Below are 26957 nucleotides of genomic sequence, written 5' to 3'. Positions count from 1 at the left end.
GATTGGATACTCGTGGTGGATTAATGGCTGTGGCTGGTCCACTGGCCAGCCAGAGTGTGGTTTTTGGGTGGTTTCCCATACACCTTTAGGCAAGTGTTGGGCTGGTTCCCACATTCCACCTCAGAAAATACTATACACAAACACTTAAAATACAATCTCACTCAGTGCTAAGTTTATGCAGTTCACATTCTGATGGCACACAAGACTTTCCTCCAACTAGGTAACTGACAATTATAGCAACAGGAAGGGAATTTAGCTGTAAAGTTAAACAAAATAAATTTGTCAAAACTTCAGTTCAGCAGAGCCCGTATTAAATGGATTAAATGCCAATGGAAAGAAAAAGAAAGATGGCATTACCCCTGCATACTTTGTGTTTTTGTGCTGAAATACACCATCTGTGTGGATGTAAATCTTTATAAATGCAGTTTCTCTGTGACAAGTAGAATGGCCATCAGAGTGCAGTACTCTTGATCATGTTTAGTGTTGTTACAGGCCTGGTAGTATATATAAGAGGCATAAACAGTGGAAGATGATGAGTAATCAGTGTGAAGGACATTTAGGTAACACAGACCCATTTCAGACAGCATTGTCAGCACCTGACAGAGTTTGAAAGGCGGCTCACTATGGGTCACCATTTAGCTGGCTGGTAGAAACATGCAAATCCAGATGTATGGGGCATTCGGATGTGACAGTGGTCAAATTTTGCACTGCATGGGAATACGAGAGCAAGATCATCAAAGTTCTGGTTGACAATGTGTTACTACCATGAGGGACAATCACTGAACTATGCATCAAGCACACTGTAACCCCTCCACATCTATGCCTGTTATGTGAGAACACGTAATGGATTCCGTGCAACATTCTATGTCATCCCACAGCATTGGTCAGAGACTAGCAGCAACTGGACTAGGGAATTATCATCCCATACATAGGCTTCAATTAACACCACAACACAAACAGCTGTGATTGGAGTGGTGTCATGACTGGCATGGAATACTGATGAATGGCATCTCATAGGGTACAGCAATGAATCACAGTTCTGTGCTTCCCAAGATGACCACCATTGGTGATTAGGGAAGTGATCTGTGGAATGTTTTCATTCTTCCAGCATTTTGGAGAAACACAGTAACGTTAGTCCTAGTGTCATGGTGTGGGAGCCATCATGTGTGACTTTAGCTTATGAGTGGCAATGATTGAGGGAACTCTAATGGCACACGAATATGTCATGGATGTCCTGCATCCTCATGTGTTACATCTTGTGCAACACTTTGTGGTGGTGTTTTTCAATAGGACAACGCTCATCCACACTTGGCACATGCATCTACAAAATGTCTGCATAATGCTGAGGACTCCAGTGGCTGGCAAGATTCCCAGGTCTGTCACCTGTAGAAGATGTGTGAGACCAGCTCAAATGTGAACTCTGTTCTGCTGCCTGTATCCAAAATATCAAGAACCAGTTACAACTGTCAGTGACAGCTTGCATGCAGGCCAGAGAGGATACAATGTTTTACTAATAAAGAGGCTGAGACTGCCAAATTCTTTGTAAATTTGACTCAATTTTGTAATCACTGAAATAAACTGTGAAGTTTCATTTCATTTCCTCCTACACATCTGGAATCTTTGCTTTTTCCTCTCAGGCAAAATATTAAACGTTTTCATATCCACCCGTGGTCTAGGGGTAGCATCTTTGATTCATAATCAAAACGTCTTCGGTCCCGGGTTCGATCCCCACCACTGCCTAAATTTTGATAAATAATCAGCATTGGCGGCTGAAGAGTTCCAGCATAAGAAGTCAGCCTCATTCTGCCAACGGCCTCGTCAAAGAGGGCGGAGGAGGGGATAGAGGTTCAGGGCACTCTCTTGTCCTAGGGGTGGGAAATTGCCCCTAAAGGCAGAAGAATCAGCAATGATCAATGACATGAGGATGCAGAAGGCAATGGAAACCACTGCATTAAAGACACATAATGTGTATCCACAGGACATGTGGCCTGTAATTGAAGAAGTGTCATGATGATCTCTCCATTGGCAAAAGATTCCGGAATAGTCCCCCATTCGGATCTCCGGGAGGGGACTGCCAAGAGGGAGGTTATCATGAGAAAAAGATTGAATAATCTACGAAAGGATAACTTTCTACGAGTCAGGGCATGGAATGTCAGAAGCTTGAACGTGGTAGGGAAACTAGAAAATCTGAAAATGGAAATGCAAAGGCCCAATCTAGATATAGTAGGGGTCAGTGAAGTGAAGTGGAAGGAAGACAAGGATTTCTGGTCAGATGAGTATCGGGTAATATCAACAGCAGCAGAAAATGGTATAACAGGTGTAGGATTCATTATGAATAGGAAGGTAGGGCAGAGGGTGTGTTACTGTGAACAGTTCAGTGACCGGGTTGTTCTAATCAGAATCAACAGCAGAACAACACCAATACCGATAGTTCAGGTATACATGCCGACGTCGCAAGATGAAGATGAACAGATAGAGAAAGTGTATGAGGATATTGAAAGGGTAATGCAGTATGTAAAGCGGGACGAAAATCTAATAGTCATGGGCGACTGGAATGCATTTGTAGGGGAAGGAGTAGAAGAAAAGGTTACAGGAGAATATGGGCTTGGGACAAGGAATGAAAGAGGAGAAAGACTAATTGAGTTCTGTAACAAGTTTCAGCTAGTAATAGCGAATACCCTGTTCAAGAATCACAAGAGGAGGAGGTATACTTGGAAAAGGCCGGGAGATAAGGGAAGATTTCAATTAGATTACATCATGGTCAGACAGAGATTCCGAAATCAGATACTGGATTGTAAGGCATACCCAGGAGCAGATATAGACTCAGACCACAATATAGTAGTGATGAAGAGTAGGCTGAAGTTCAAGACATTAGTCAGGAAGAATCAATACGCAAAGAAGTGGGATACAGAAGTACTAAGGAATGACGAGATACGTTTGAAGGTCTCTAACGCTATAGATACAGCAATAAGGAATAGCGCCGTAGGCAGTACAGTTGAAGAGGAAAGGACATCTCTAAAAAGGGACATCACAAAAGTTGGGAAGGAAAACACAGGTACAAAGAAGGTAGCTGCGAAGAAACCATGGGTAACAGAAGAAATACTTCAGTTGATTGATGAAAGGAGGAAGTACAAACATGTTCCGGGAAAATCAGGAGTACAGAAATACAAGTCGCTGAGGAATGAAATAAATAGGAAGTGCTGGGAAGCTAAGATGAAATGGCTGCAGGAAAAATGTGAAGACATCAAAAAAGATATGATTGTCAGAAGGACAGACTCAGCATACAGGAAAGTCAAAACAACCTTTGGTGACATTAAAAGCAATGGTGGTAACATTAAGAGTGCAATGGGAATTCCACTATTAAATGCAGAGGAGAGAGCAGACAAGTGGAAAGAATACATTGAAAGTCTCTATGAGGGTGAAGATTTGTCTGATGTGATAGAAGAAGAAACAGGAGTTGATTTAGAAGAGATAGGGGATCCGGTATTAGAATCGGAATTTAAAAGAGCTTTGGAGGACTTACGGTCAAATAAGGGAGAAGGGATAGATAATATTCCATCAGAATTTCTAAAATCATTGGGGGAAGTGGCAACAAAACGACTATTCACATTGGCATGTAGAGTATATGAGCCTAGTGATATACCATCTGACTTTTGGAAAAGCATCATCCACACAATTCTGAAGACGGCAAGAGCTGACAAGTGCGAGAATTATCACACAATCAGCTTAACAGCTCATGCATCGAAGCCACTTACAAGAATAATATACAGAAGAATGGAAAAGAAAATTGAGAATGCGCTAGGTGACAATCAGTTTGGCTTTAGGAAAAGTAAAGGGACGAGAGAGGCAATTCTGATGTTACGGCTAATAATGGAAGCAAGGCTAAAGAAAAATCAAGACACTTTCATAGGATTTGTCGACCTGGAAAAAGCGTTCGACAATATAAAATGGTGCAAGATGTTTGAGATTCTGAAAAAGTAGGGGTAAGCTATAGGGAGAGATGGGTCATATACAATATGTACAACAACCAAGAGGGAATAATAAGAGTGGACGATCTAGAACGAAGTGCTCGTATTAAGAAGGGTGTAAGACAAGGCTGTAGCCTTTTGCCCCTACTCTTCAATCTGTACATCGAGGAAGCAATGATGGAAATAAAAGAAAGGTTCAGGAGTGGAATTAAAATACAAGGTGAAAGGATATCAATGATACGATTCTCTGATGACATTGCTATCCTGAGTGAAAGTGAAGAAGAATTAAATGATCTGCTGAACGGAATGAACAGTCTAATGAGTACACAGTATGGTTTGAGAGTAAATCGGAGAAAGACGAAGGTAATGAGAAGTAGTAGAAAGGAGAACAGTGAGAAACTTAACATCAGGATTTATGGTCACGAAGTCAATGAAGTTAAGGAATTCTGCTACCTAGGCAGTAAAATAACCAATGACGGACAGAGCAAGGAAGACATCAAAAGCAGACTCGCTATGGCAAAAACGGCATTTCTGGCCAAGAGAAGTCTACTAATATCAAATACCAGCCTTAATTTGAGGAAGAAATTTCTGAGGATGTCCGTCTGGAGTACAGCATTGTATGGTAGTGAAACATGGATTGTGGGAAAACCGGGACAGAAGAGAATCAAAGCATTTGAGATGTGGTGCTATAGACGAATTTTGAAAATTAGGTGGACTGATAAGGTAAGGAATGAGGAGGTTCTACGCAGAATCTGAGAGGAAAGTAATATGTGGAAAACACTGATAAGGAGAAGGGACAGGATGATAGGACATCTGCTAAGACATGAGGGAATGGCTTCCATGGTACTAGATGGAGCTGTAGAGGGCAAAAACTGTAGAAGAAGACAGAGATTGGAATACGTCAAGCAAATAATTGAGGACATAGGTTGCAAGTGCTACTCTGAGATGAAGAGGTTAGCACAGGAAAGGAATTCGTGGCGGGCCGCATCAAACCAGTCAGTAGACTGATGACCAAAAAAAAAAAAAAAAACCAAGCATGTAATATACTTCATGCCAATTTGATGTTTGTTGCATGCTGACTTCATGGTGCTGCTGTTTTAATGGCCAGCAGTGTAAAAAGTTGTAAAACTTAGGCAAAATGATGCATTTCCTTTTACCATTATTATTATTATTATTATTACTGTTCTAATCAGCCACTTAGGAACCACAATAAGCCTTCCTTGGCATTCTCACATTTCTCTATCTTCCTCTTGAACCAGATTCTTTCCCTCAACACACTGTGGCTTACTTGGTCTTAATCTGTCCATTTCACACCATTTGCCCTCTTGATGGGTGGAAAAAGTCATTAGGAAGTGTCACTTATATGTGTCTTCTGGTTGTACACTCATTTCTTACAGAATTAACACCAAGAATTCAAAAAATGCACTGCACTAAACATTATTATAACTCTTTTAAAATCTTTCTTATCATTCATCTAGCAAGGAACTGCTGTTTTCAGTTTTGTATCAAAGATGTTACATATTCTCTTAGTCCACTGCTAGCTGTCCATCTGTTTTATATGACCATATAAGCAAACTCTGAATTTATACATCCTATCTGTGATGCTTTCTATTCTTGAGTGTGTCTTTATAGATCTCATTTTTGTTATCTAAATCAAATATTTTTTGTAAAATCTGTCTCACTTTTCATTCTAATTTATCAAGTAAACATATTTTGGGCAAAGCAAGACATCTGGACTCATACAGAGGTATTGACTTGATGAATGTGTTACTATGGTGAATTTTTGCCTTTATTGATGTGTGTTTCTTTTTCTTGGATGATCTGGGATGCAATCCACTTTCATGTCTCATGGTGTTAAGGTATCTCTATCAACATCATTATAACTGGGTTCTTTCACACAGATACTGAAATTTAATGACATAATTGATTGACTCATATATTTTTGAAGCTTGACATTACTTCTCTCTTTTCAGAGGATAAGTGTAATCCTGTTTATTGAACTACTTTCTTCAGAACACTAATGTGCTCTGTTGCAGCTTCAAAATTATCTGTAATCGCAGTCATGTAAATGCTAGGAAGTCTATTTCTGATCAGTCCTCAATGGTATGAACAAGCCCCTTATTTACAACGTATTATGCCATTCCTGTATAGCTCTCCAGGATGCAGTTTCAACAAGTGTGGTGACAATTTAACTGTTGCATTAATCTCAAAGAGTTCAGAGAATCATCCTTGTAATTTAACTTTTGACTTCATAGAGGTCAAGGTTGCAATTATTATCACTAACAAATTTTTGTCTATGTCCATTTTAGTGCTCAAAATGGTCTTATGCTGGATATATACCATTTCTTCTGAAGTATTTTTGTAGTGTGCAATTACTGTGGATTCTTTACTAGATGCCTTATTATTCTTTAGTCTTAATATTTTGCTTGACCTCATTGTAATTTGGGGCACATGTCAGTAGGTTTTATTCCATGGGTTTGTTGCTTATGGTAGGGTTTAATGATTTTTTACAGTTTAATCTTCAAAGTATTTTGCTAGTATTTCACAGGTTTGTATATTTGAGACTGCTAGAGTTGTGTCTTTCCCTTGGAAGCAAATGGGAGCAGCTTGTCATTGAATCTACATTCTGAAATTTCTTTAGTTTTCACAGGGCTAACTTTTCCCTTTCACTCTTGCATTTATCACTTCAAATTAACAAATTAACTTTGCTGTTTGTGCTAATTGCGTTTTATATTTTTCCAGCCTTCCAATGAATATGGTTTCCACATAATAGTGTTTAAATTATCCTTCACAGCTTATTCAGTATCAAGATTTCACCATTTTTTCAGCTTTTGTAATTTATTTTATTGTGCTGACAAAGTCCGTTTTCACCGGTTGAATTAATTGTTTGAATTCAGTCTCTTTGTCTCTAACTATTTTTGTATCAAAGTGACACATGATTGGCTTGTTCATTTTTCTGTTAGAAGGAATAGATCTGAACTTAACAACTGACATGTGATGGTATGAGTCAGATTTCATTTACTTTTTGGACTCGACATCCACTCTTCCATGTATTGTGACATAATTTATTTGAAACACTCAGAGACTTGTGTTTGGGGATCACAGCATATTTTTTTCTATGCAGGAAGTGGAACTGTGTCAACATTAGATGGAGACTATGGTTCCCACATAACTAAGGGAGACATTTTAAATTATTAGATTTTTGTGTGCAATGCAATATCCGACAACCTTCTTTTATTTCTGGTCTTGACCTGCATTTGGATTGAAGTCAACCATTAGAATCATGACATGGTGCTTGAGATATTCTGGAAATATAGGTGCTACAAAATTTACCTGTATTCGCAAAGTCTTTGTGGTTTTGGCTATTATTTAGTGCATACCACTGGTTAACATATGTATATATTTTATTTGCACAGCACATGGATGGAAAGAAAATCCTACCATTTACAGGTTCAAAATTTGAAACATATATATGAAGGCTTTTGCTAATTGCACATGCTATACCAGAAATGGGAGTTTTGCATTCCTATCATCCATGCTTTGTACTTGAAGATATGACAACTGTCTGATTCAAATGTTTCTTCATGTTTGAAATAGATTTCTTTCAAAAATATTAGAGAAATATTATTTTCATGAAGAGCTCTGCTCAGTTGTCCCACTTTCCAGTTTGTATGAAAGAATTTATGTTGCAAGCTTTGTGTCTGATTTGTATTTCCAAGGCACTTCAATTCATCTATAGCAAAATGTTACACACAATCTAGAATCCAAATGGGATGCTTTTGCCACATGTCAGAAATGATGGACTACTTTGAAAAGTTTTTGAAAAGTTATCACTTGTGGTAATGTTTTGTTTCTGTTTTGTAATCATGCTTATAGAATTTAAGTTTTTGTTGAGTAATTACTAATCTAGTCAATTTTACATGTCTCTACCATATGCCAAAGCCTCCGACAAATGCTCACCTGAAAACCAGTAATATTGCATGGCCAGTGCAGTTACCAGCTTTTGTCTACAGAGTGCCATAGCCAAGATGATCACTTCTAACACTTTGTTGTTGGCTTTTAGACTAGCCAACTATGTTCCAAATACCAATAAATAGTAATATGCTATGTAGGACCAATCAACAGAGAGCTAAAAAAAACAAACTTCACTTACTGTAGTCACATTTCACTTATTTCATTGGCTCAGAATGCTCAGTTAGCTATTTATCTGCTTGATCTTAAAATTTAGATGACTAAATGCCCAACTTTTGTAATTAACTATGCATTAAACAGTTATTTGCATTTCCATTAATGTGGTAGAGTATTATGTGGAACATGTTCTTGATCAGTCATTCACATGAATAATCATAGCTTAAATGTCTGTGCATTCCACACTTGACTATCATCCCATTATATCCTGCAATCAATAGTAATGTGAACCATTTTTACCTGCTACTAACTTTGTTGCTTCCAGTATCAATCTGATCAGACAAATCTGTATGACAGTGTGGCAACAGGATCAACTCTCTCTCCACAGGTGAGTAACTGTCTACTCAATTGCCATGAATCTACTGCTTACACAAATAACTATGCACTCTCTGCACCAATATAATTAAGTACATGTTCAACTAGTACATCTGTACATCATACTATTTCTTTCCAGCAGCCTTTTGGTCATTATTATTATGCAGGCTGCTCAATGGAAGCATACACCCCTGTGAATCATATCATCCCTGCTATAGGAGACCATCAAATTGAATTTCTACCCATTTCAATACTGTTGCTTATATTTTCAGCCTGTCAAAAAATCATTCAGGCTCAGAAACAAATAAGTCTTCGATCATTCTTCATTCGCGCTTTAACCCATTTGTCTTGATCAATTCACTTTTTTACCTTCCTTCTGTAGAATGTCTTGCATTCATCCACTAATTCATATGCCCACTATTTGTGTGGTTACATGCTACAACAACTGGCAGTCATGAAGCTCATAAATCCAATATTTAAAATATTCTAAATGCTTGACAGAATGATAGCAAAAAGAAAATCTTACATTAAATGTAGTGACTCTGTAAATAAATGAAAACCAGAGCAAATATAAAACCACCAGTTTCTTGTAGATTAATTGTTATTTTCACTGTTCATGTCACAATCTACACTCACCAACATTGCTATTCTGGGTCTAAGGCAGCATTTTATTTCCAAAAATGCTTTTTAAGACTTTGTGATAAATTTTGTGTCTGCTCATCATCACCATCATCTACACACCAATTTTGTGCATGCTTCTCAGAATATACAATCCCAGTCAAGACATTCACATCATTTTGTCTGATTGTTATGCTTCCACTGACAACTTTTCGATCCAACTGACCATCACTTTCATTGCAGTAAGTATAGTCTGTTTTCCTATATTACATGCTCTTCTAATGTCCTCCACCACCTTTCCATGAGTTCTCTCACTTTACTACCAGTCTCTCTGCTGTTATGGTTCATATCATGAACTTTACCACCCTTAGTCCCCTAATGATTTGTGTGGCTCATGGCATGGTGCAGGTGTTTCTTGTTGCTGACATTTTAATAGCTTGCACAACAATTTATTAAGTGAACTGTTTATCATCATCATCTTACTGTAGATGCCTGTTGTGTGTCTGTGCGAAATATATTGCTGTGTTTGTGGTTTTGATAATAGGTGGAGTGATGAAACAAAAGGGAGATTTTGAAACCCAGTGTTTGACACATTCCCTTCTCATCCCAAATAACATAAAAATGCTATCAAAAATGTCAAATATTGAATACAGTTTTCCTACAGTAATTGTGCTGTGATCTATACAGGCCTGATTACAAAACATCTGTCCACCCATATCAATAACTACTACTGCACAATGGCCAAGGCCAAATCTGACCATTCAATTTCAGAGCACTCTTATCATTAAAGTGTCTCAACTTGAATAGCTGCTTAACAATCCATCTCATTCAGATCTCCCCTAGTCCCCTATGCAACAGTATTTTGTCTGAACTGTAGTGTTAGTAACAGCCCCTCCCATCCATTCTTAAGTTCTTCAATCATCCTAGCCTGAATTTTCTCTAGTCCTAGACTTCCAAATGCCTCTACTCCATTCACAGTCCCTTTTCTACACCTGTGTTTCTACCTCATTACTTCCTTCCTCCATGTCCCCACTGTAAATTTCCCTAATATTTAATTTAATTATATCTCAGAAAATATCTCAGTTCATTTCGTCCCTCTATGCCCTCTACTCTCCTCCACACTAAATCTGAATAATCTTTCTCCTCTCTTTTCCACTACCCTCCAAGGCCTTTGTGTGTGCAACATCTGTTATTGTGTCTGCAGCTGTTGGAGCTGACCCTGCTTATGCATTCCTACTCCAGTTTCAAAAGCCACAGTGTTCTTTACAGTTTTTGTGTGTCTCTGGCAGTATGATTATTATGTTTACATCAGTTACATTCTATTTTTAAAAAGCTTACTGTACTGCTTCAGTAGCAGAATTATTATTATTATTATTATCATTATTATTACACACATTACAGGCCTTTATGAGACCACATGGAGCATTTATGATTACTTGTTCTTCCTGTTTTCCAGTACTCTTTCATTTGTTTACTAAAGGCCCTTTTCCTTTCTTTGGTCCACTTTGGTCTCTGGGCTTTAGATGCTGTCTCATCTGACATTACTTCCCACTTGTGTATATTGTGTCTACAGACACTTTTGTCTGTGATGTCGACTGAATCAACCTGTGCTTTTTCAAGATAAATTTTGACTTGTGCCATCCAAGGTGTAGTGGTTTTGAGCCTCTGTGTGTATCTGAGTATTCTGTTGGTGCATCTTGTCTGTGGGAGTCTGCTGATGTGGCTGGAAAATTTTTGTCACCTTTTTCTGATGTCTGCCACGAGGTTGGACAACTTCTCTGTGGTGTCTCTGGAGTGAAGCCTGTATCCTTCATCTGTGAGTTTTGGTCCAATAATTTTCCTGATAATATTTCTTTCATCTGTGACGATCTTCTCTCGGTCACCCTTTGTGTGTTGTATCAGTGTCTCGCAGGCATCTAGCACCTCAGGTTTGATTACAGTATTGTAGTGACAAATTTTTATGGAGGTGGACAGATATTTTTTGTTGTAGATACCCTCTGTTTTGTATAAGGCTCTCTTTATCTTCAGTAACATGGTTTTCTGTGTGACTATTAGTGTTATTATTATTAATTTATAGCTGAGTTCTTTATTTTGATGATTATTCTAGTGTATTTTTCCCATTCACTTGTCACTATAATTTTAGTTATCATCTCAAAGGTCTTTGTATATATATTATACACTTTTTCAGCAAAAGTTTATGGTGTTATATGGAATTAATAGTCAATGAATCTGTTTATGACTCTTAACGATTGTGTGCATTTAAATGATTTATGTTGCATTTTTTTAACCATGTATTACAAAAAACACATAGTAGACAGCTTTGGTAAACTTTCTTCTTATTTTGGGCCTCTTTTCTAAAAAGGGATTATAGTTTTTTTTGTATTCTGCTTCTTTAAATTAATTTAGAATGCATCTATTATTTTTCCATTCAAATAAGAATATTAAATGAAAATTTTAGACATTCTTTTGGAAAATTGCTAGATACTAATGAGAAAATACATCAAAAATGTATTTAATCCGTCAAAAAACCATAATTTATTATAGTTCTAGTTATCTCACCTTTCCAGGATGTCTGGAGAATATGAAGCCAAGCACTACATAGACAACAAGGCCTGCCAGTGACATTAATCTGTTGCTGTCATTTTTTGTGTCAATAAATACAAATATTAGCAAGGCTACCATTGGAACAATGTCCACTGTCCACCTGACTGCTCTGCAAAGTAAAATAATAAAGTTGTAGACGAGACAGAAGCCATTCTAAATGCTATTTTCATCCTACCCAAAAATTTGCATATACAGGTTAAGCTGCCTGTCTGCTTAAACATGCAATTACACAGGAAAATTGCCTGCCAAAAATTGTAAGAAATTAGAAGTATTAGAGCTTTATTCATGCAAAGATAGCTGAAGAACAAACCATTTACTTGCAAAACTTTGTAGTTACAGAAAATATGATTAAACAAAATGTAATTAAACTGAATAATAATGAATGAAAATCAGTAATTAAAATCACAACTACCTTTCAAAAAGCATAATAATTGCTAACTAGATGTCAGTATTGTTTTTGAGATTGTAACAAAAATGTTTGACAGAGAAAAGTATGTGTGTAAAGTAAATTAAAGTGTTCTGATAACTTCTTTGACATCATAGATGAATTGTGGAATAGGAATAAGCAATGTCTGAATGCCTAGTAGTTACCTCTTGAGAATATCCAGCAAGCAGTTAGCAAAAAACATATGTAGAAGTAAGGAAGAGAGAGAGAGAGAGAGAGAGAGAGAGAGAGAGAGAGAGAGCTAAAATCTTTGAAACCTAACATTAAGATATGGCATGATTCAAGTGATAATCTTTCCCTAATGCCAAAACTGCAGTTAGATATAAATTTTATTCATATCCACATAACTTTTCTGTAAGTTACATGTTTCTTGATGTAATTGCTGACAGCACCATCTATGAAATAAGGAACTAGAAAAATAGTTCTGAAATCCTGTCTGGTTTGCAATTTGCCATCACTCTCACCATTATTTATTCACAAAACTCAAAACTAAATCTGAGATGGACTATTGCAGACAGTCTTCAGGAATATGAAGATGAGAAAGGGTCAGAATTGAAGTCATGAGGAGGTAAATGAATGTGATAGGTGTGGTTATTGAGTTCATGTGAAAAAAACATCTCGTATGTCATGGACATACGAATTTGGAGGAGAGATTGCCATGACAGATTATGAAATGGGAGGAGGAAGGGAGGAAACAGGGAACCACTAAGCACATGGATATAAGGAATTCAGACATCAATTAAAAGAGGAAATACTGAAGAAATTTTATGGACAGATAGGCAAAAGTGGAGAATAGAAATTAAATGTTATGTATAATCTTGGGTTACTAGAAAATGTAAATAGATTGTAAAACTAGGAATAATCTAGGAATAATAAAAAACCACAAATTAAAGCATGTTTCAAGCAAATTATACAAGAAAGATGTATGACATAACTGGTATGAAGTTCACTAACTGTAAACTTATAATCATGTTCAGTGATTGCATAATGAGCTCAAAAAAAGCTTCTGAAAGTATGAGATTTTTCTTGTAGAGTTGGAAAGTACAAAAGGAGATTCCATATGGCCAATAGTCCTGTCTGTCTGTGACTACTTCTATGGAAATTTTTTCATCATAAGAATTTTAGCACATTACTTGCACATGAATTAACAAATTACAGGAGTGTTCACACAAATAGCTCTAACCTTCACGAAATTGAACTTAACCTGTGATGGGGCTCTTGAAGTAGTTGTCATAAGAGTAGATTAATACATATTTACAACAGGGAAACACACAAAGTTATTAATCACAAACCAGGGAAGTGGAAAGCTGCAGTGAGCAATGCTTAAGAAAGTTACTGTGTTAGGTGATAGTAAGAAAATTTTAACAGTTGAGTGAAAAGAATTTTAGCTAATTTGGATCTTTTTCAAATCATTTTCCAAGAAAATTTGTTTATTTGACAATTTCCTCCTGTGTCTACATGTACATGAATAATCTGTGGATTTATGTAATTCTATGATAGAGTTTCTCACAAATACCTTTATTTTATCTGAATTATGTGATATGAAGGAGTTACTAAAAAGCAGATTAAAAAAATGTTTCTATCTTTCAGAAATATTAGCTCCTTCCTCAAGACTTCATAGGCTTCAGGATAAACTAATAGTTCTGAAAGCTGTATTAAATCTTTCTCTGTTCCTAAGTGAGTCTACTAGTAGTACTGGAATTTTGTGTAGTGAAGGTAGGTGGGGCCTACTGGTCAGTCATTCTCGCTCCTCACGATTTTACAGTTTCCTCGAGCAAATTCTCCTTTTGGTACAAATAATTAGTAAGATGACATAATGGTTGTTGTTTGAATCATATAAAATTCTGAAAAATGTTCTAGACAAACTAAATATTATGAACATAATGTAATTATTAAAAAAATTAATTTTTACCTTCTTTGCCACTGCTTAGTGAAACAAGGAATAAGAGGTGAATGTTCTCCCTCAAAATATTTTCTGAAATGTTTCTTCAGTATCCTTTTAAGTGGATAGTAAATGGCAACTGTATAGCCAATCACAAAAATTATTATCAACATTCCTACACCAGAGCACCAATCCATATCACATGAACCTAAACAGTACATCAGATGATGAATAAATGATCATTTTCTCAACTATCAGGTACATAATAACATAATGAATGTACTGATTTTTCGTATACCATGTGCCTATGGCTGCTGCTAAGTATTAACATGCCATATATGTCAATTTTTTTAAATTTTTAAATAGCAACTTAGTTTGGAGCTGCAGTACAGAAGAATCAGCAGAACAACTACAAATAAAAGTATTATTTGCCATCTCTAAAGCTAATGCTTATGTTACTATGTACAGAACACTTGAGTTTTTTTTCTCTCTTCTTAACATAATCTGTATGGCCACTGTATAGCCAACATATACTGGTAATTCATTTACACAAACCAGACAAATTGTTTGCAAAATGTGTTAATGATTAAGTGGAATACTTGGGCACCTCTCTTTTTCCTTCTTATACTCTGCAGGTGCTAACTATTTTATGGTTAACTAACATCTAGAACCATAGTGTTTCTAAAATTCTTCTATTTATCATCATACTCAGCATCACTTATCATTATTTCTTTTCCATTTTCACCAGGCATAAGCTACCTCCCTCACTACATTATTATTATTATTATTATTACAGAATGAAGAAACAGAGTTGCCAAAGGTCATGAAGTAATTACATGAGCACAAGCTATGTTTCATTATTGCACTGGTGCCGATGTTAATAGTGTCTGTCGACTTTGTGCTCCATGATCAAATGATGACTTGCAGTCAATGCCATCATCCAATTTACCAAGGTCCCATTTGTCCAGTAGCCTGGCGATATTAGATTTAGTAGTTAGTACAATAATTAATGAACAGCTGCCTTCATCCTCAGTACATGTGCACAAGCAAAAGCACTTTGTTTGTCCTCAGCATATCCTAAGGTGAGTGTAGATTGATGTAACATTTTCCTCCCTGTCATTGTCAAAAGAACCCAAAATCATGTTCCGATTACAGCCCATAGCACCAATGGCACCACTGCCCTTACCGTGACATCTGTTTTGCATATCACAAACTGTAACCTTCTCTTGGACTGCAACTAACATTTTTGGTTTAGATGCTTTTGTGCTTTATGGTTCTCAAATTCAGGGCCAGGTAAATCTATTTTCAGCTGTGATCTCATTCATTGAACTTGATACATTGTGTGCAGAATTTAAATAGCTGTTTGAACCTACACTATGATGTGCAGCAGGGTTCTTGACCCAAGTATCCTTAAAGAAATTGGCACTGCCTAAGTGTACAGTGGCTTTTGTCATGTGTGAGCAAGTTAAAGCAGAACTAGACAGGTTGCAAAGTTGGGTGTTATATCTCCAGTGTCAACTAACAAGCAGATTATGCACATGATCATACTTAAGAAATCTAATGGATGACTCTGTGCTTGTGGTGATTTTAAACCTACCATTAATCCTCAAGCAAACATTGGCTGGTATCTGCTTCCTTGCCAGAGAAATTATTGGCTATATTTGCTGGGGTCCATCATTTTTCTAAGATAGATCTCATTGACACATACGAAGGTGAGTCAAATGAAAACCTTAAATATTTTTTTAAATATTATTCATTGTGCAGAAGTGGTACAAAGCTGTATCACTTTTCAACATAATCTCCCCCATGCTCAATGCAAGTCCTCCAGCGCTTACAAAGTGCATGAATTCCTTTAGAAATAAATTCTTTTGGTAGTCCGCGCAACCACTCATGCACTGTGTGGCGTACCTTTTCATCAGAACGGAACTTCTTTCCTCCCACTGTGTCTTTAAGTGGTCCAAACATATGGAAATCACTTGGGGCAGGGTCTGATGAGTATGGTGGATGAGGAAGACACTCAAAATGCAGGTCTGTGATTGCTGCAACTGTTGTACGGGCAGTGTGGAGCCTTGGATTGTCATGTTGCAAAAGGACACCTGCTGACAGCAATCGGCACTTTGATTTGATTGCAAGCCGCAGATTTTTTTTTTTTTTTTTTTTTTTTTTGGAGATCCGTGTATGATGCACTGGTGACAGTGGTCCCTCTAGGCATGTAACGCTCCAAAATGACGCTTTTTTTGTCCCAAAGGAGAGTCAGCATAACCTTCCCTGCTGATGGTTCTGTTTGAAACTTCTTTGATTTTTGTGATGACGAATGGCGCCATTCCTTGCTCGCTCTCTTCGTTTCCAGTTGGTGGAAGTGAAGTTTCGTTCCCACTAACGATTCTTGCAAGGAAGCCATCACCTTCTTGTTCAAAGCGCCGAAGAAGTTCTTCACAAGCATCAACACATCGTTCTCTCAGTTTAGGAGTCAACTGCTGTATCACCCATCTTGCAGACACTTTGTGAAACTGGAGCACATCATGCACAATGTGGTGTGCTGACCCATGACTAATCTGTAAACATACTGCAATGTCATTCAGTGTCACTCGGCAATTTTCCTTCACTATGGCTTCAACTGCTGCAATGTTCTGTGGAGTCACAACTCGTTGTGCCTGACCTGGACAAGGAGCATCTTCCACCAAAGGCACACCATTTGCAAACTTCCTACTCCATTTGTAGACTTGCTGCTGTGACAAACATGGATCACCGTACTGAACCTTCATTTGTTGACGAATTTCAATAGGTTTTACACCTTCACTGCGCAAAAATCGAATAACAGAATGCTGTTCTTCCCTGGTGCAAGTCGCAAGTGGGGATGCCATTTTTATACTGATATTGTGATGGTATCTGAGCATCTGCACTATGCTGCCACCTACAGGCCATTCTGCACTCTGTTTGTAGCATGCTTACCAACTTACAGCATAACGGGGCGAAATTTCGATTTGTTATTACAAATTTAAGGTCTTCATTTGACTCACCCTCGTGCTTTCAATTGCCTGTAGATGATCAGATGGAACAGCTTTTAGTGATTAATATGCACTTTAGCATTTATCATTATAACAGGGTACCTTTTGGGGTTGCAAGTACTCCCATGATATTTTAGATATCTCTTGAGAAACTCATCCAAGGTATCTCCAACTGTGTTTATTATTTATATGACTTTATAGGTGCTGGGACCATGGGAGCAGCACCTGCGCAACCTATATGTGTTGTCTGTGTGGCTCCAAGCCCATTGTCTGCATTGTTGCCTTGATCAATTTAGTTTCTTTGAGCTGAGTATCAAGTACTTGGGACAATATTAAGTAAATATGAGCCCACATCCACACAAGATCATGTGGATGCAATCACTAACTTACTGGCTTCTAAGAACCAGGAATAACTACAGTTGTTCCTGGGCAAAGTAAATTATTATGCTAAGTTTATTCCCAAGGTGGCCTACATTTCCCATATGCTCATCAACTGTATAAAATAGTTGTGTGTTTTGTGTGGTCAAAGACATGTCAGAAGGCTTTCATGCAACTCAAAAAGTGCCACCAGTCAGCTTCATGTTTAGCAACATTCCATCCCAACACATCTTTAATGCTTGCCATTGATGCATTCGATTGTGGTGTTGGTGCTGTACTATCCTACAAGTACATTGACAGCACAGAAGAGCCCACTGCATTTGCATAAAAAAACTGGTGCAGGGAAATAATTTGCAAATTGAGGAGGAAGTTTCATATGTATCTCTGTCTTACTATGTTTCACGTGATCAACAATCACAAACACCTTATTTTGCTGTTTGTCACCCATTCAAAACTTCCTGATAAAATGGCACAGTAACTGCAACAAAGGCCTTGTTCTTAACTAGCTACATGTATTAGATCCTTTATCAATCCACCATGCAGCACTCCAGTGCTGACACACTTTCCCACTTGTTGTGTGGCTCAGATGTAGAATTTGATAGACATGAGATACTGCATTTTGCCTTCGACACAAATCATCGACATATCCTTGATGAATTACTGACTGCAGCATTTGAAGTAGAAGCAGAAATGGCCCATGATCCACTCCTTTATAGAATGCTGTCTGTTGTATGGTGGGGTCTGTCAGAGCACTTGGTTGAGGACACTGACCTGGAATGGTGGACCTATTTTTCCTTAATGGCACAGACCTAACATCACTGAGGGGGGCATTTTGTTAGCTACGCATGCTGTTAAACGCAGAGCGCTAGTTCCTCCCATGCTCCTCTGTTGCATACTCAGTATGCACATAAGCAAATGTCCAAAATGAAGACAACAGCATGGCGTCATGTGTATTGGCCTCGGTTTGATGCCACCACTGAACACACCATTTGGAACTGCCATCCCTGCACCCAAACCAGTCAGCTCCAGTACAGCATTTCATCCCCTGGTCATGTCATGATCACCCACGGCAAAGAGTGCATGTTGATTTTGCCAGTCCCTTCCGAGGGGCAATTTGCCTAGTTGGCAATGCCCTCTCATATTTTCCATATGTTTCAAATATAGCTACAATTACTACAGCAGCTACTCTGTGCACATTCTCCATCACATTTTAGGATTTTTGTCAGCACGGTGCATTGAGCACCTGATAACTGGCCCTTTTCATTCTGCATCCAATTCAGAAGCCTAAAGGATGGTCATCAGTACATACAATAAGCAGATGCACAAAATAATGGTGGCAGCTGACTACAGGGAAGCACTCACTAGCTTCCTGACCACCTACCACAATTGGACATAATGTAGTGAAAATTTTACGCGGCACAGATTCTTCACCTTGTTCAATCCACTGCACCCAGTTCAGTGTGCCCACTGCCACCGTGCACAGCCATATTACCATATGAGCTTCCACATCTGGAATCATGCTGCCAGCCAGAACTCTGAGTGCTCCCAATGAATCATCATTAGCAACAGAGGTTGATAGATGTTTGATGTTGCAGGCTGTCAATAGCAGCTGGTCTCGCATACGAATCAGCTCTGAGCACATTGTGATGTACAGCTTTACCTTTTCCCTCCAATGTCAACTGGGCATGACATCCAAAACCACTCCAGGCACAAGCCTGTCCCTTGCCACCCCCTTGGTGTTGACAGAAAGTTAACAATGACTGGTGATGGAAGTGGAACCACTTCCTCCCCCTATGCCATTTCTGACACCCACTCCTCCTCCCAGTGGCTCCCAGCTTCACCATGAACAGAGGTTGAGCATTTTCAGCCTGTGGCAACAGTTGTGGAGGCTGAACTGTTGGTCCCACCTCCACCGCATCTGGCAACCACATCCTGCAGGCTGGCCCAAGCTGTGCCCCAGACATTGTTGACTGGCCAGAATGCCCATGGACAGTGCTGCCTTCTAACCCAGCTGATAACATTCAGGACCTACCGCAGTCGCCTTTGATGGGAATTCCTGCACCTTCCTCTCCAGCTCCTCAGCAAAGTCAGCACAGACTGAGCCAATTTTGGTCCTACATGCCAATTACAGAGAGGGAAGCATTTAATATATGTTGTAATTTGGATTTCCTGCCTACTCCAAGAGAAAAATTCAGAAATACTCCGGACAACAGCAGTAGCTTGCACCTGCACAATACAAAGCAGCTGTGGCAAGCCTGTGAGGCGATGCCATTCTCCAACAAGTGTCAAGTGTTTACCACTAAATACCACCGCCCCATTATTGCTAGTTAGTCTTTCACTAGCCCCTGAATCCTTTATTTATGCATCAATGAATACTAGGATCTTTACATTTCCTGATTTTTGTGTGTTATTTGGATTGCTCCATGGATTGTTGTATATGCTTAAGATGACTCTGCCGTGCCTTGGACTTGTTTTGGTTATTCATTCACTTATTGAACTCTGCTGTCATTTATCTCCAGAAACACCTGTTTTGTTCTCCCAATCTCTAAATTAGCACCAGCACAAGTTATCATAAACTGTGATCTACCTATGCAGAGTAGAATAGAAGACAATCCAGAAAAGTGTTCCATATGCAGAAATAGATTCTTTGTGTCTTCAATATGCTCCTTTGTTTTCTCCAAGCCTGAGTATGGCTTTTAATTTTTTTCCCCCACATTGTATTAAAAGAATCAGCAGTACCAGAAGTTTCCAAAGCCTACCTGATACCTTTAGCTTTGGGGGATGAGGTTAAAGTAGATATGGATTGCTTGGAGGAGTCACAACTGCTGTCCCAGATTCCTTATAACAGATGGGCATCAGTTTTAGTCATTTCTTGCAAACCAGATGGTGAATTACAGCTTTGTAAGGGGTTCAAAAATATGTTAAACATTAAATTGGTTGTCGACTCATATTCATACTGCTTTCTGTGTCCTTATGAATCATATTAAAAATTGGCAGGTGTCAGTATTTCTCTAAAGTTGGCCTTTCAAAAGCATTTTTTCAACTTCATTTAGATGAAGCTTCCAAAGCCATTCTGGTGTTAAATACTCTTTATTGTCTCTATCAATGTAACAACTTACCTTTTGTGATTCGTAGCACATCAGTGATCTCTCAAAATTTTTTAGAATAAACTATTGTCAGTATTCCACAATGCATCAATTATCTGGATGATACTGTGGTCAGAGGACAGACTACGTAGGAGCATACGTTGAATCTCTGGTGAGTATTTTCCACTGTTTTGTAAGCCAAATTAAAGTGTCGCTTTTCAGAATGCTCCTTCTTTCAGCCTGCCATTATGTAGGGTAGATCCTTAGCTGAGTTGGCCTTGAACTAGTGTGAGAGAATGTGGCAGCCATATCCATATTCATACACCAAATATTATACAGGACCTGCAGGTGTTTATGGGTAAGGTTATGTATTGGGCCTGGTTTACCCCCAAATTGCAACTGTAGTCCATCCACTGAATTGTTTGTGGAGAAAGGGGACTCATTTACAGTGGTCTGTGGACTGTCACCAAGCATTTCTTAAGTTGAAGCAATGTCTCCAAACCTATTCATAGCCGATCTTCTATCAGACTCATTTACCTCTCATTTTGGCCATGGATGCATCACCATATGGTAAAGGGGTCATTCTATTGCAAATGGTTCAGAATGGCCTATTGCATTCACTTCTAAGATGCTCAGTACAGCACAAGAAAATTATTCCCAAATAGATTAGATGGCATTCCCGATTATCATCAGAATCCAGAACTTCCTAATTGCCCTGTATGTCAGTCCATTTCATCTGGTCACAGACTGAAAGACATTGTTGTCCATATTTGGCTCTAAATCAAAGTTGCCTAAATGAAGATCTTATAAGTTACAGTGCTGGGCTCCTTTTTTATCAAATTACCACTATTCCATTAATTATCATATATAAGCCTGGCACATGACTACAAATGTGCTGTCATGGTTCCCTATGGTCCCGATGAGGAATTTGATAAACAAAATATTGTTTGATTTCACATCGATTTACAATTGGAATAGTTGGTGAAAGAGCTTCTCTGATCATTTACAGAGATGTCACAGCAGCCACACATAAGAATCCACTGTTCAGACAGTTTTGTCAGTTTGTATAAGGGGCATTCAAAAAGAAATGAGCCGGCATCTGCAAGGCACAAACTGGTCACAGGAGGGTAATATCGTGGCGTGCGTAATGAGGTGTGGTTCCAACCAGAGTGTGAAAGTTCACAGCCCATTGCAAGAGGGCACGTGTGCACATCATATGACTATACAGAGCTAGTAGCAGCATACATCAATTGTCCAATGCTGCCAGTCACATTGCAAACAGTGAGATGGAGGCATCAAATGAAGAGCAAAGAGGTGTTGTTCGTTTTCTGACAACAGAAGGAGTAGGAGGAATGGCCATTCATCAATGAATGTGTACAGTGAACACTGCATGTCCCTTGCAAGGGTCAAGGCATGGCACAAGTGCTTCAGGGAAGAACGGGTGTCATTAGCCTATGATGCATGGTCTGGAGCACCACACTGCCTTACCGATGACATCGTCCAGCTGGTGGATGCACTCATTACCCAGGACCGCCGAGTGACAGTGAAAGCCATAGCCACCATGGTCTGATTGACATTCAGAAGTGTCCACACCATTATGAAGGAATGACTGCACATGCGCAGCACCACACTGCCTTACCGATGACATCATCCGGCTGGTGGATGCACTCATTACCCAGGACCGCCGAGTGACAGTGAAAGCCATAGCCACCATGGTCGGATTGACATTTAGAAGTGTCCACACCATCATGAAGGAATGACTGCACATGTGGAAAGTGAGTGCCCAATGGGTGCCCCACAGTCTTCAACCACACCTGTAAGCATTTCAAATGACCCACTGTCTTGCTCATCTACAGCACTGTGCTTGGGAAGGGAATGCACTCATGGCACAAGTGGTGGCTGGAGATGAGTCATGGTGTTATCACTTTGAACCAGAATCAAAACAACAAAGTCTCCAGTGGAAGCATCCAGGGTCACCACCACCAAAAAAGGCCAAGGCCACCCACATGAGTGCAGGAAAGTTTATGCTGTTGTTCTTCTTTGACCAAGATGGCTCCCTTCTGATTCACTTCCTGCAGCACAGGACAACAGTGAATGCCCAGAGTTACTCACAAACCTTGACCACCCTTCACCAAGCGATCAAATGAAAATGACCGGGCAATCTCAGCCTTCGGGTCATTCTGCTCCATGACAATGTAAAACCTCATATGGCCAACACAGTCACCACACTGCTGCAGAAATTCAAATGTAATGTTCTTGGCTACCCTCCATACAGTCTGGACCTCTCTCCCTGTGATTACACCATTTTTGGTCCCCTTAAAAAGGCTCTGAGGGGCAAACGATTCACCTCAGATGATGATGTCCAGCTGTATGTGCGGAACTGGTTAACACTGCATCCCTGGGAATTTTATGAGACAGCCATTCACTGCCTTGTGTCACAGTGGGACAAGTGTCTCAACAGCCAGGGTACTGGTTTCTGTAATTATGCCTCTGGCTCGTTTCTTTTTGAATGCCACTCATAGAAACCGGCTGACAATTGGCCCTTCCTTTGACAGCCTTTGCAGAGCTTTGTTGTTTCCTTACATCATACAATGCCCTTCATCTTTTCAAAGGTGTCCTATTACTGAATCAAGATGAATGTCTGTGTTGAGTGGTGATCCTGGAGTTTCTGCACTCCGGTGTATTGTGACTTCTGTATCAGTCCAACTGTGACATTTCCAGAATGAAGAATCTGGTCCAGCAACATGTGTATTGGCCACGAGTTATTGAGGATACTGTGTGCATTACTCAATGCTGCCAAGGTAGTCAGATGCAGCAATCAGCACTGTCCCAATAGGTGCATGTAGATTTTGGGGCTCCATTCTGTGGCACCATGTGGTTCATTTTACTGGATACATAAGCTCTTTTCCCCATCACAAAAATGTAACAGACCTAGACAGAGAATATCACCAAGTTCCAGGCCATTGTTTTCTGTACTGAAGGAGAACCACAAGCTCTCAGTTACTCATAATAGACTGCAGTTTCCCTCTGCTGCTTTTCAACATTTTTCCATCCACAATGGATTCAGGCATCTCACAGCACATTTGTTCCATCCTGCCTCTAATGGCATGGCCAAAGGTTTTGTGAGAACATCTAAAAAAGCAGACAGTAAAGGTCAACAACATGAAGTCAGATGCTGGGATTCAGAGAGAACAGTCTGTGAAGCCCTCACTGAAGTCAAACACGTTGTGTTCAGTGGCATGCTCTGCTTCTAGATGGTTAACATTGTCTTTACTCAAAATTTTGCAATAGTAATTAATTCAAGTTGGGCTGGTTGGTGAGCATACCCATACAGAATGCTGTGCAGCAGTTGCAGGAGAATTGGTTTATTACTTAGCTGATTTCATGTGTGTCAGGGGCTCTAATGAAACCGGACATTCTCATGACAAGACTGGAATAAGTTGTGCTGCACAAAAGCATGGGACATATCTTGCACTTGCAGCACTTGGATATGAGAGATTTTGGAAGGGAGTTAGTGGTAAGAGAGATTTAAGGCCACAACAGTCCTAACAGAGGATGTGATTCAGCTGTTTCAGTCCAGGATGATAATGAGTAACAAAGAGGGAAGTGTCTTTGGATTTGGTCAATGGATGTGGTTGGAATATAAGGAGTATGGGAGGTTACGGTACTGGAGATCAGTTTGTGTACCAAGTTTTGGGTGAGGGGAGTAATGTTCCAGTTCTTGCTTGTGTGCGCATATACCTATCAACACGTCCACTATAAATTGAGTGGTAATCTTTTCACATTTCATATTTTGTATTCTACCAAGTATTTTTCAGTATCTCATTGAGTGCTTGAATGCTATGTGATTTTCAAGGATTCTACATTCACACAAAGCAAAAACTTGTATCCTACATGCCACACTATGACTGTAAATTAACGAAATCAGCTGTATACCTATTGAATGCTAAAAGTTTGTTTAAAAGATGATTGTGAGATTATAAAACATCCGGAAAGTTACACCTGACACACTTGGCAGTCGCTGGGACATATTATTTAACGTGTTTGGATACAATGCCAGTTTTGTATGATACAAATAATGTAAAACTGTGATGCCAGCATATGAAGAAGATTTTTGTCTCAATACAGAAATACAGATGAGAAAGCAAACAGAGAGAAACAATACAAGTAATCAGAAAGATAAGCACAAATATAGTATGGTGAAGGACGTCACTTTGTAAGCCACTGATGAGGACCAAAACTATATTATAATGTGTAATTATCAGAAACACTGTTGTAAAGAGTGCAAAAATTAACAATAATAATTTTTAAATTTTTCTGTACAGACCTCTACATACACTGAATTTCATAAAATACACAAATTAAGCAGAATATTGTTATCTGTTTTAAAAGTTAGCACCACCTACACATTTTGCAGAACATGACTAAATTAGCAGTTGGTCCTCATACTTTTGCAAGTGTATTTACATAGCACACAGGACAGGCCTTAAATTTCAGCAGAGAAAATTTAAAACATCCAAATGCAGTTTTTAGTAAATATGTTTCACACCTGAAGGATTTACAAGCCAAGTGAAATCATCACGGAAAGAGCTATGTTCCACAGTTGTTTCCAATTTTTTTAAACTAAAAAATAGATTGCATTGGGGGTCTGGTTGTTCAGAGAGAGCTAAGTGCTATGTTTTTCCATGTTTCACAGACACCTTGCCTTTCATGTGCAATGTTACAGAACCCTTACAACATTATGAAATACAGCCGCATAATGATAACACATGTTAATAGCCCAGCACATTAATAATTTTGTAAAAATTGTTAACACATTGCAGCAGCTTCTGCATCGTGAAAATGAAGACCATATTGAATGTGCTGCAAGATGGGAGACTTTATAACATTTTTAAGCTTGCAGTCACATCATGGAAAAGTTTCAAGAGCATTAAAAAGGGAATTCAAGGAAGAAAACCACTTACCAAGACTTAATAAAATGATGTACACAAAGATTCACATAATATTTTCCAATTAAATAGGGCATTCTTTGACTATTTATATGATGAATGAATATTGCGAGGATGTGGTCAAATTGTGGCAATCATTTACCATGCATTGTGGATGAAATTTCACAGCATAAATACGGTAATAGAAAATGTGTACCTTACTCTGTATCAGCAAAGTAAACACATGGACACTTTTTCTGCAAGAAAATAGAGTACTGGAGTAGAAATTATTTAAATAATGTGTTCATAATATTGAACTAATTTAATGAACATACTTAACACACTAGACACAGACTCAGACTACTGAGGACAGGACTCCTTTGGAAGTGTACTTCCATACTGCCTAGCTCTTTCTGAAATTACTGTTTACATGTATGTACTTTTGACAAGAATAACAATGAAATAATAAAATGGTAGTCCATAACTTGATACAAAGTAACCACAGAAGCACACATGTAATTTTGATGATATCACAGCATATTATTTCTCAAAGATAAAATGTTTTTGTAAATACTCACAAGCCATTATTTTGGAACTTAGTTCATTTAGATTTACTTGACTACAATTAGACTTATGACATAGGCCTTTTCTCATATCTGTGAAACTTTGCTTCACACAAAATATTTATTTGTCAGATTACAGGTACAGGAAGCAAAATAATATTCTTCTTTTGTTCAGTCAGGAGCTAGAGTTTTTCCTTTTCTATTGATAAATTTCCACACATGCACACTTCTTGTGGAATATGACATTAACCGATATTCTCATTCCATTGGCCCATTTGTTTTCTTGCTCTAGCCTAGTACACATTCCTACATATTACTGATTCCTTTATAATTAATTTGTATCTTTTACTTGGGCATTTGTTTACAAGGGATCCTATAATGTCTCACATATGATCTATCTTTTACATACGGCATACTGTCAGTTAGCTACATAAGGCAGCTTCCCTGTCTTGTAGTTTTTAACTTCATTCCCTTGTTACTTTCATGGTTTTAAAATTAGTTGAATTTTGCCACAAAATTCTTGGATTTATTCCGGAATTAATGCCAATTACACAGGATCTGCTTCCTACAAACAGCATGCTGCCAGTTCAGCATGTAACACAGATCTCTGCCTTGTAATCTTAACTTTATGCCATTATTATCTTTATATTTTAAAATCCATTTGGATGCAGAGTAATCTTTTCGAGATGTCTGATTGACAGTTCTTTCAACAGGTCTACAACCTGGCTTGCTCATGGTGACATTTTCAACTACGTACTATTATTGTTTTGGTACTTATGAATGCATGTTGTTGCATGATTACAGCTAAAGATGCTTTCCAATGCATATTCACTGCCTTTTCATACTTTGAATGGTATGTTATCCGATAAGGATTAACACACAATGAGATTTTCACTCTGCAGCAGTGTGTGTGCTGATGTGAAACTTCCTGGGAGATGAAAACTGTGTGCCGGACCGAGACTCGAACTTGGGAT

At 38.6% G+C, this 26957-nt stretch overlaps 1 protein-coding gene across 1 annotated transcript in view; it reads right to left on the bottom strand.

The window, feature by feature from the left end:
- LOC124722067 (solute carrier family 28 member 3-like) overlaps positions 1–26957 on the bottom strand; it is a 398190-nt gene that overhangs the window by 90616 nt on the left and 280617 nt on the right. The window contains exons 6-7 of the mRNA XM_047247266.1: positions 14051–14228; positions 11649–11802 (exon numbers count right to left, since the gene is read on the bottom strand). Coding sequence (XP_047103222.1) covers positions 11649–11802; positions 14051–14228 — 332 coding nt within the window. The remainder of the gene's footprint in view (positions 1–11648; positions 11803–14050; positions 14229–26957) is intronic.

This window comes from Schistocerca piceifrons, chromosome X (assembly GCF_021461385.2).
Source record: "Schistocerca piceifrons isolate TAMUIC-IGC-003096 chromosome X, iqSchPice1.1, whole genome shotgun sequence".
In the NCBI taxonomy this organism is placed as follows: Eukaryota; Metazoa; Arthropoda; class Insecta; order Orthoptera; family Acrididae; genus Schistocerca; species Schistocerca piceifrons.
This window is presented reverse-complemented; position numbering and strand designations above follow the sequence as displayed.